This window comes from Pagrus major, chromosome 2 (genome assembly GCF_040436345.1).
Source record: "Pagrus major chromosome 2, Pma_NU_1.0".
Classification (NCBI taxonomy): domain Eukaryota; kingdom Metazoa; phylum Chordata; class Actinopteri; order Spariformes; family Sparidae; genus Pagrus; species Pagrus major.
In genome coordinates, this window is record NC_133216.1 from 3,006,136 (window position 1) to 3,017,451 (window position 11,316).

An 11,316-nucleotide genomic window follows, 5' to 3' on the forward strand; every position below is an offset into this window, starting at 1 on the left:
GATTGAGAAGGAATATCTGGACACATTTTCTGAGACTGCTATTTCAGACACCTTCCCAGCAAAGGATGACACGCTGGGGTTTGTTGTAGGGCTCACTTGAATAGAGGAAAGACACACAGCTGTGCCTCTGAGGTTGTTTCAGAGGATGCAATTGCAGATGTTTCCTGTGAAAATAATACAACCGCAAAAAAAACAACCATGTCATCCGAAAAATAAAAGAGACTTAATGGATACAGTGACGTGACACTGATGAGAGCTTACATCCTGGAGTGAAAAGTCAAGTCACCATGGGTCTCCTGGGTCAGTGAGTGTGACTGCCTCTGGATTAGCTACATGTGAGTGCCAAAAATAAAGGATTGTTCCTTTAAAAATACGGACGTTTCTCCCTTTGCGGTCCAGTAGGGTAGACCTTATAGTCAGCTGTTTTCCTTGCTTTTTTCATTGTTGACTAAAATAAAATATGTGCTATTTATATACGACCATATAGTCTGTCTTCAAATATGCCGTTGTAAAAACGCTTTTATGAAAACATTTTCCTTGACGCGGGAACGTTTAATTCGCATTACACCCCCCATAAAGCGGTGGTATCGTCCGCTCCCCGGAAACGCCGGCGACAGCCTAAAACCCCGGTGAAGCAGAAGTCGGACTGATTTGTCAGCCAGCCGCTAACTGTAAAAAGTAAGTGTTTGTAGTATTTTGAAGGACTTTCCGTGGTGTTGATTATGTAAACAAGCAACTCGTTTATACGTTGTTGGAACTGGGTTCAGGTGGATTTGACAGGTCTTTGACATGTGTGTTGACAAAATAGCTAACGTTAGCAAGTGTAGCTGTGACACCCGCGGTGCTGCGCTAATGTTAGCTAGCAAACAAAAGAAGTCTCCCGGCAGCAAAGACTGAATAGCAGAAGATTTTTAAACTAATAATGTTTGTTTTTATGTTGTAATTAAAGTGTCTGTGACGTTTAATCGACACGAGGCGCGAGGTCTGGTCGCGATTTTAAATATTAGTCATCCTAAGCTCGTTAGCCTTCAGCTAGCGTCCACGGACGAGTCCTGAAGCTGTTTTTATTTAAAGACAGCAGGTTACAACAGGAGCCAGAACACAGTTTCATATTTGTTTCTCAAATGTGATGATTTGTTGGCTCAGCCTGTCCATCTCTACTGATTTTTGTTGAAAATACGTCCTACGGTAGTGGGTTTATTTCCATATTTCATTATTATTTAATTTGATCAGAAATGTTTGTAAATAAAAAGTGTTTTAAACTATGTTTTCTCTGAGTAATACTGAGTTACTCAGGTAATGTTAGCCTTTATATTAATCACTGCTATTAAGTGTGAGCACAGGAGAAAAATACATTGATGACGCAATATTATTATTATATTATTACATACAAATTAATTGCACTAATGCTTTATTATTGGTATCTTCTTAGTTAGTTTTAAACCATACTATTAACGTGGTATTCTTACATTTTTTGTCAACATAACTCAGATGATGGGAAAAAACACTGACATTTGGTAAATTATGAGTCGTGCTCAAAGTCTCTAAGTCTGTTAAGCCTCCTTCATACAGTGATACTCTAAATACCAATTTCCGATATTCACTTTTAATCTCTACAGGTGATATTGTAGTTGAATTTTAACTCTACTCTTAGAAGTTTGTGACACATGTTTTTTTTAGGACACCTGTCCACATATACTGAGTCTCATCTTCATGGTTTTGGCTCATGTACCATAGTTCCACTGAAGGGAAATTTTAATGTTTCAAGTGGTTCAGGTAACCGTGTGCTCACACTTGCCGACACGTTGGGGAAGACCATTTCCTGTTTATAACCAGGTCCACAAAGAAATGGAATCACCTTTTGTGATGATCTGGAAAGCCGACTAAGACTTTATGAGTCAACATTAGCAGCCGACCTCACAAATGTGGTGTTCAGACACACTTCAGTGCTCCATGAACAAACTCAGCCCCCTTCTTCATTTAAAAGAGGCCACTGTTTTGGCACAGTGGGGTTTTCATAATACAAGACTCCATAAGGGCAAAATAAGGCCGGGTTCACAACACAACGCAACGCAACGCAGTGCAGCTTCATCCGGTAATAAGCTGCATCTGCTAACCACGTCAGTGAAAGCATTTATTCCTGGCAAATGACTTTGTGAAGTGAACTGTGTGTTTTTACTGCACATCACATCACAATCGTGAAGTAAATGATGGAGGATAAAATAATTGTTGTAATGCAGTTGATAATAATTTGAGTTTCAACTAGATGCTGTTAGGGTTAATAAAAAAAATAAATAATGAAGTAAGTAATGTCTATCATGCATGTTTGACATTCTCTGAGTACTAATGATATCTTTCTCGTGTTAATTATGATGTGTTTACTTCAATCCAATCCAGGTCATTCGGCAGACATCTGCACTGTATCAGAAACACTGGACAAGCTTGTGAGTAGTCATGTTAATTTTTAAATGTAGCTAATGCAGTCCAACATTTACACAGCGATAATACTTCTACACTTTGCAGCACAATGTTATCTCGGTCTTAATATCTCGCCTTTGACTTGATTAAAGTTTTATAAAAGTGTGCATGGATGTTTTTATGACGTTGTGATTTCCTTTATTCCAGAATCTCTTAGATTTGAATGGACAGGGCAGCCAGAAGTACACAGGTATGACCTCCATCCTGCACACGTTATCCTGAAATGGATTATTGATTGTTGGCTTGTATTGTCATCTGTAGGTGGATTTGTTATCTGAATACACCCTGCCAACATGTGATTTTAAAAGAATCTCTTCTTCTGTAGCCCAGCTAGTGAAGCCCACTAAAGGTTCAGTGATGCCTGTGGTGAAGAAGAAGAGGAAGCTCCCTAATGCAGATGATAATGAGCACAAGTGTAAAATCACAAGGTAAACACACGTTCACTCACACCATAACTTTGTATGTCTGTCCTCTCTGGTCATCTACCAGTAGTGCATGACATGTCCCCAGGCATTTTTTCAGTGTATTACTGAGTTGGGTGTGTTTTGTAGCATGTTTGTGAAACCTCTGGTGCGTAGCTGGTGAGTTAGAGGCTCTCTGTTGGGGAAGAGGACCACTGGCTGAACCCTGCAGCAGCCAGAAAAAGGACTGGCAGGGTTGTCTTTCACCTGGCAGGAGGCAGACTGAACCCCCGTGTGTGTGTGTGTGTGTGTGTGTGTGTGTGTGTGTGTGTGTGTGTGTGTGTGTGTGTGTGTGTGTGTGTGTGTGTGTGTGTGTCTTCAGAGTTATGTTCTTTCTACGCACTTGGGGAAACACAGCACTCAGCACATACTTGTCCTCTTAATCAGCGCTGCTTCAGGAGGAGGAGCAGAGCTTTAATGCTGTTTGGGTTTTATGTGATTACATGCGCATGTGTTTCATGTTCAGAAGTGTGTCCTGACCATGTGAGACATATTAAAAAGTTAAAGGAAAAGTTGACCCTTAAAATGAAAATTCAGTCATTATCTCACCACCCTCATGCTGATGGCGAGTCAGGTGAAGTTTCGTAGTCCACATACATTTTAAAGTCCCCAGCTACTTCAGTTGTTTTTGATATATTTACATTAAACCTGCATCACTTAAATTAATAATTTTTTCTTACCATTATATTATAAGTTTATTTAATCCCTAAACCTGTGGTCTGCGTTGTAGTTTCACCCGACCTCAGATCCGTGGGGCCAGGCCGATCTCTGAGAAGCTGTTCTCCAATAAGAAGTGCCTGGCCTGGTTCCACGAGTATGCCGGCCCCGACAAAGTGGTCGGTCCGGAGGCCATGGAGAAGTTCTGTGAAGACATCGGTGTGGAACCAGAGAATGTGAGTCTGTCACTTTCCCTCAGCCTATTCATGACCTGGGCGTGGATTTATCAAACAACTAGTTTTCCTTCTTTCCTTCATTTCCACTGCCACAGACAGACTGTGGCCTTTTTTATAATTCAAGAAAACTTTCTGGAGAGAGAGTACACAGTTTTCTGTTCACATCCAACAATGTTGTTTTTAAAAAAATGTATTTCCTCTCTTTCTTGCAGATTATCATGTTAGTTATAGCCTGGCATCTAGAAGCAGCAAATATGGGATTCTTCACAAAAGACGAGTGGCTCAGGGGAATGACGTTATTACAGTAAGAAAACTAAAATTTTTCAGTTTTGTGGTGCTTAAAACAGAATTTACTAATCAGACTTCGTCTTGTTCTCATCATCTTGATTAGTTTATGAACACATGAATATACCATAGACTCTGTGTACAGACAAAAGCTTTAAGCTCTCTTGTACTTTGACACTCGGGCATCTTTTATTCTCACTAGACCTGTAAGAAAAACTGTTTGGCATGTTGTCTTTCAACTACTTGCAGGTGTGACTGCACAGAGAGGTTACAGAGCAAACTGGATTACCTGCGCAATCAGCTCAATGACTCTGTGGTCTTCAAAAACATCTACAGATATGCCTTTGACTTCTCCAGAGTGAGTCTGATGTGTTTTGTTTGTGTATTTTTTTTTTTTTTGTGTTGTGTAGAGTACACCCACTGTGGTTTAACTTTGCAGCAGAGATGAGTTGAGATTTTAATGGAAGGAATGTGCAGCCTTGTTTAACAGTCAGATTAAATATTACCACAGAGCTCTGTGGAAAAGTCACCATCAGCAGGAGTAACTGGATCAAAACAGACTGAAATGGTCTCAACAGTTCTGTTGCCTCCCGCTCACTGTTGTTGTCTTTGTGCTTCTGTTGTGTGATCAGGATAAGGACCAGAGGAGTTTGGACATGGACACGGCTAAATCCATGCTGGCCCTGCTGCTCGGGAGAACTTGGCCTCTTTTCCCCGTCTTCCAACAGTTCTTGGAGGTAAATCCGTTGGTCTCATGTGGTTGTATGGGCAGGCCAGTGAAAAGTGCTTTGCAGTAATTAATGTTGTACAAGCACTTAAGTTGATCTTATAGATCACTAACACATTTTTCTCTAAAAGCAAAACAAGTGTACAGATGCATTTCCATCTTTTTCTCCTCACCCCTCACTCTTCTCCTGTTTGTCTCTCTCACAGCAGTCGAAGTACAAGGGGATGAATAAGGACCAGTGGTATAACGTTCTGGAGTTCAGCAGGACCATCAACACAGACCTCAGTAACTACGATGAAGACGGAGCTTGTGAGTAAACCAGCAGCTCACTGTCACCTACATTCACACTCTGAGCCTTCAGTAGAAACTAAGGGCGTGACCCGGTGACTTTAGCTGGATTTATTCTTACATTGTACCTGGCGGCTACATGCGTCGCTGTCACAGGAACTGTGTTTAGTCAACATGGGCTCCTTGTGTTTTCATCTTCACGTGTCCAATGCTGCGATGATTATAGATGGTGAAGACGACATGAAGCAGGTTGAGAAAAGGCTCAGTCTCCTTTTCAATAACCCACATCCAGCAAATCTCCACTGCTAACTGAAACAAACTATTATTTTCATTGTTGATTCATTACATATTTTCTCGATTAATCGATTTTAATAATTTGGTCTATAAAATGGTAAAAAATTTAGATCAGTATTTCCCAATGCCCAAGATGACGTCCTCAAATGTCGAGATATTCAGTTTCCAGATGAAGGAAACTAGAAAATATTCACATTTAAAAAGCTGGAATCAGATGAACTTTCTTCAACGACTCAAACTGATTAATCGATGATCTAAATATAAATTTAGAAGTTGACGACTAACTGCTCACCACAATCACCTCTCTGTTACTAAATTAAACATCATTAATGCAGCGACCGCACAAAGTCGTTCAATATTCAGTGATGAAACGAGACAGACGTTCCCACCATCGCTCTGTCTCTCAAAGGGGATAAAATAATCATACATATTGTATACACACCGCTGTTGGGTTCTAACCAGGTAGGATGCGTCTGTCTAGCTGGAGAAATCTGGCACTAGTTTGTTGTGGCTCCTTCCACTACAGAGAGAAAATCTCAGGATGTTGCTTCTCATCGAGCAGAGCAACGGTTATATGACACTGGATGAGGCAACACAGCTAATATGATAGCTTCCTCCATTTAGACTCTAATCTCTATGTTCCCTCTGAGGGTCATCACTGCCACTTACCTTTGAACGAATAAATAAAACAGACGTAAGTGCTGAAATAAGAATAAGTTACCAAAATTGATTGTCCAAGTCTATAAATTATAAAGCAGTTGCTTGTATACTTTTCCCAAATAAATCTGCAGATGTGGAAACACTCTCATATTTAGAGACATGTTCATTGTGTTCAAGTGCTGTGAGAATAAATAAATGTATTTATTGTGAATAATTGACAAACTTTTACTTTCAAAGGGAAAAAAGCATTATAGAGACGGATGTGACAACTATTATTTTGATGTTTCACTTTTGGAGTAACCGTTATTAGGATCAGGGCTGCAGGATATTGATCGTTTTGAACATTTTGAAGGGCATTGTTATTGTTGTTAATGCCATCACAGTAAGATTAGGCATAATATGTTAATTCCACCTCAGGAGAGACTTGATGATCTTTGCAATTAGGTGGAAAAAACATGTGCATGTATCAGTATTGGCATCAGCAATGACCTGGAAAATACTGGCCAAATCCAATGTCTAGCATCCCTAATCCAATCTGGATCCAATTTTCTAACACAGCACCGATTGAGTTACTGTAGTTAAGTGTATTAATATCATTTCCGTCCCTGTGGTTTTGTTTGCAGGGCCAGTGCTGCTAGACGAGTTCGTGGAATGGCAGAAAACTTGGTCAGCATCGTAGCAGACGACAACACCAAAAAGGAGAAGGAGGGAGAGAAAACTGAAGCCACAAACACAGGAGGAATCTCTTTATCGTTTCATACAAAGGAAAAACTGCAGTTTCACATCCAACCGACACAAATGGACTACAGATCGTCCCTGTGGACTCTTTGTACACCCACATCCCTTCAGAGGTCGTCTCTGTGCATCGTCAGCCTCCTGTGGTCAGGAGGCCTTTCTCTCACCGAGTCGAGTTTTTATAGTGTTAATTTGGAGAAAAGAATAATGTGGAGGAAGAGTTCTTAAAATAAGAAAACAAAACAAAAAAAAATGAACTGAGAGAAGAGCTGTGGAATTTATGTTTTCTTGATAATTATTTTTTCCCATTTTGTGTCTTGTTTGTAGATGTTTTCACAGTAATAAAAAGGAAATAAAAGTATGACAGGCTGCTTCTAACTGATTCGTACAGCCTCTGTTTCATTCAGCAAACACTGAAGTTCACATTGTATCACAGGAACTTGTTCCGAGTGTTTTGTCAGGTGGAACGTCCCTTTAAACTCCTGACATGATTATTATTATTTTGTCCACCCTCTACAATGTGTCATATCTCCATGTGGAAGTGTGGCCGCTCCTCCCCTCCTGTCTCTTCTGTGTCCAGCGGCCCCGCTGAGGCGGCAGTCATGATGGCGCTGAGGCGTGTCAGAGAGAGGGAGCGCTGTTTGAGCCGGGGGGCGGGGCTTGGCTCGTCAGGGGCGGGGTCTGGAAGGTGGCCGTATCGCTGCCCGTCGTCGTCATACTGGTACAGGCGGATGACGCGGCTGCGACGACGCGGCCGGGGAGGGGAGGACGCTGGTTCTGGGTCTTCCTGTTTACTTTCTGTCTCCCCATCTTCCTCTTTCTCCCCTCTCCATCCCTCCTCTTCCCTCTCCTCATCTCTCCCTTTCTCCACCTCCTCCTCACTTCCTCTGCTCCCCTCTCCCTCCTTGTTTTTATTCTCCTGCTCTCCTGCCTCCTCCACCTTTTTCTCCTCTTTCTCTTCTGTCATTTCCTCCCTGCTCTCTACATTTTCCTTCTCTCCTTCCTCACCGCTCTCCTCATCATCTGTTTCAGTTTGACTCCCTCCATCTTCTCCTAATAGATAGACTCCTCTTTCCTCCTCCTCCTCCTCTCCATCACTTCCTTTTTTCCCCTCCTCCAGACTTCCTCCTGCCACCTCCTCCTTTCCTCTCTCCTCCTCTTCTCTCTCCGCCTCCTGTTTGTAGTCACATCCCTCCAGATAAGCGGTGGTTTCCTGCTCATTCTGTCGTTTGTCCCTGAAGCTTCTCTGAGGTTTTGCAGGTGGAGGTGAGTTTGTCGATGAAATCTCCACCTGTTCCATCTCAAAGGTCTGGTTGTCGTACATGGCCGGCGGGGTTGTCATGGTGACCCTGGAGGCATGGTCTGGCGTGTCAGCTCGGCATCGTTGTTTCCATGGTGAAGGCAACTTTGTGGTGACTGCCCCTAAACACCTGAGAGGAAAAACCGAGAGTAAGTTAAGAGAGAGCATGTTTCTTACTGAGATACTTTAGATTTAAATCAGTTTCACGACTTCTCTGTCTGCTCTGTTTTATGTGCACTGTAAGGAGTTTTTGGTCTATAAATTGTCAGAAAATAGTGAAAAAAAAGGCAAGATGACGTCCTCAAATGTATTGTTTTTGTCCACAACCCAAAGATATTTCCGAAAACTGAAAATATTTACATTTAAGAAGCTGAAATCAGAGAATTTTGACTTTAACCGACGAATCGTTTATCAAAGCTTACTTTAATAGTTGACAGTTGACACAGAAAGGGTTAGGGTGAGTGTCTCCAGCAGCAGACACAAAAAAAAAACTGACTTAAACTAATAACATCTTGTTTTGAGCATTTACTGACAAAACTTTTGCAGTATGATTTAGCAGAAATGTTTTGGGAATCTGATGCCAGTATGAATAAATATTTGGATGTGAGGTCCCTGAACGCACCTGAGAACATGAGTCCTGCTCAGAGCTCCAGCGCTGAAGCCAAACACAAACGTCAGCAGCACTGAAGCCGCCACAGCTCCTGCAAACTGCCCGTCTGAGACGCCTTCCTGCCTCTCTGCATCAGACCCAACATCCCTCCTGAACCTGAACGCACCACAGCTGCTGTGCTGCTCATACTCGCTGTATTCCTGGTTGTCATGACTAACGTGGAGCTGGTAGGGCCACAGCGTCGTTCCCTCTGTGTGCTGCAGGAGGCAGTAGTACAGGCCGCTGTGGAGAGCGCTGGTGTTGTGGAGAACCAGGCTCCCGTCATGGTGCATAAAGACGGGGTCCAGTTTACTGTGGGAACCAGGACTCTGGAGGTCTCCAAAGGGGGTGTGCCAGTACTGGACCACACCTGCACATGAAAGGAGGAGCAGCTACAGGTGAGGAGTCAGAGTCTGATGTGATGGTGTGATGTTGTGTGACAGCCATAGAGAAACTGAAATAAAGGATAAGTCTGGTGGTAATCTATGTTTATCTTGCTGTAATAAATCTCATAAAAAGACAAAATAAAGCTGACTGATGAGAGCTTTCCCAGGACTCCTCCTGAAGCAGTAATCAGTGGATTATTCAGGTGAAATACAGTAGATTGAATAGCTCAGGTGTGGAGGTGTGATGATCTTCTTTACTGACCTGCGTTCTCTTCGTCTCCACAGTTTAAAGTCAGCTCTAACTCTGGATGACCTTTGACCCTGCAGGTTGGTGCGACGGTAAAAGCTGCTCTTTCTGGAGTCGCTGAGGCGGCAAGAAGAGCTGTGAGAGTTAACCACCTGGTTAGCATTTTAAACCTGCACAGGAAATAAAAGTCAGATGTGTTTTTATGGTTCAAGGGCAGTAAATGACAAAAGTCTGTGTCTCTCAGCAGGGCTGCAGGTGACAACAGAAAAAAGAAACTTGTGTTTAAACCTGCTGTGATCTATACTCTGACATGAACAGTTAACACATTAAAATAAATAAATAAGCATATATATTCCAGCAGACAATCAACAAAACGCTGTTACAGTATTCTCCTCAACAACTGAAGTAGCTGGAGACTTTTTTAAAATGTAAAACACAACCCACAACTACTAGACTTCACCTGATATGTTCCAGCTTCTGCTTGTTCAGCCGCCCTCAAGTGGCCAAAAAAGTCTGTCCACTGTTAGAAGGGTGGGAATCTGTCAGTTTATATAAAAATGTCAAATTAACTTAAATTTCCATTGTTTGAAAATATTGAGCAATGTTTGTCTGTCTGTAAATATCTCAGTATCATTGTCAATCATGGCATAAAACATTTTTGAAGTTAGTTGTGAATCAGTTCGCAGTCAAACCTAACAGCAAAGCTTTGCTGTTTAATGCATAATCTGTAGTAAAGTAACAGAAAATATGAGAGATCCTCAGCTTCATCTTTTACATGTGAACCAACAGTCATAATAATAATCCTTGGATAGTCTGAGTCGATGATATTTACCTGTGACAGCTTGTATAAATCCTTCTGAATGCAGCCGTGTTCTCCTTTTAGTGTGAACACATCGTCTGATGTTGTGTGACAGTCTCCTCTGGTAAAGTGTAAAGTGCAGTTTCTCACATGACACTGAGGATGTCTTCTCCTCTAATGATGTTAAAGATTAATAGCATCACAGTGACAGTGGCATTGTTTTATTAAGCCACCTGCTCTTTGTACAACAGCTTGAAAACTTAAGAGTAAAGTTAAACGCTGTGATCAGTAAAGCCTGAGGAGGGCAGACAGCTTGATCACATCATAAATATGCTGCTTTCCTCATCTGTTAAAGCTCCAGTAAGTAATCTATGTGTCCTTGAGCCCTGCTGGCTAAAACTATCAGTCTCATACATCCCATAGACTGGATGAAAGAAGTGGACATAGCCACCATGACGGGTCTATGTCAGATTTTATAGATTCCTATGAGAACATGACCCTACTCCTTACTTGACTTATCACGTCAGTAAACAGTTTTCTAAGGAGTTTATGGTCTCAATCACACGTCTCAAGTCCTCTTTCCTCAGTGTGTGGGATTTAGTGCCATCTTGTCGTGAGGGTGCAGATTGCAAACCACTAAGCCCCCCTCGTCTCACACTTCTTCACTTCATCAAGCTCTGCTAAAGCCTGATAACAATCCATTCATTTGAATCTGGTGTGTTGGAGCAGGGAAACATCTAAAACATGCCTGACAGGGGGTCCCTACGTCACTGAGTGAAAAACACTGGTTTAGAAATTTGTTTCACTGGTTCTGGTTTCCACATTTTGCAGCCTAGCTCAGTTAACCCTGTATTTACTACAGCGCCCACCAGAGGTCAGTGGTGTATGACAAACACTTTGAGGGGAACTTTACAACCTGTTACAGTAAATTCCTTCCATGTTATAAAATGTTAAGGGTGTTCCTTTATTTACAGGATTACAGTGAAATCCTTATGTGCTGTATTTCCTGTATTTGCAGATTTCTCGAGGGAAACCTACTTTTAATTACACATTAATATGATATGTCTGTGGTATCCATAGTTAAATTAAAGCAGGTCACAGTATATTGAACAGC

The 11,316-nt window shown here is 41.8% G+C and overlaps 1 protein-coding gene across 1 annotated transcript; it reads left to right on the top strand.

Annotated features, from left to right (window-relative positions):
- The first annotated feature begins 599 nt into the window (after positions 1 to 599).
- On the top strand, positions 600 to 6,828 carry dcun1d5 (DCN1, defective in cullin neddylation 1, domain containing 5 (S. cerevisiae)). Its single transcript, XM_073486069.1, has 10 exons — positions 600 to 678; positions 2,398 to 2,444; positions 2,626 to 2,668; positions 2,804 to 2,906; positions 3,670 to 3,832; positions 4,045 to 4,136; positions 4,367 to 4,475; positions 4,750 to 4,854; positions 5,051 to 5,153; positions 6,710 to 6,828. Exons 4-10 carry the CDS (start codon positions 2,836 to 2,838, stop codon positions 6,763 to 6,765), a joined length of 699 nt encoding a protein of 232 aa, XP_073342170.1. The 5' UTR covers positions 600 to 678; positions 2,398 to 2,444; positions 2,626 to 2,668; positions 2,804 to 2,835; the 3' UTR covers positions 6,766 to 6,828.
- Positions 6,829 to 11,316: the final 4,488 nt, after the last annotated feature.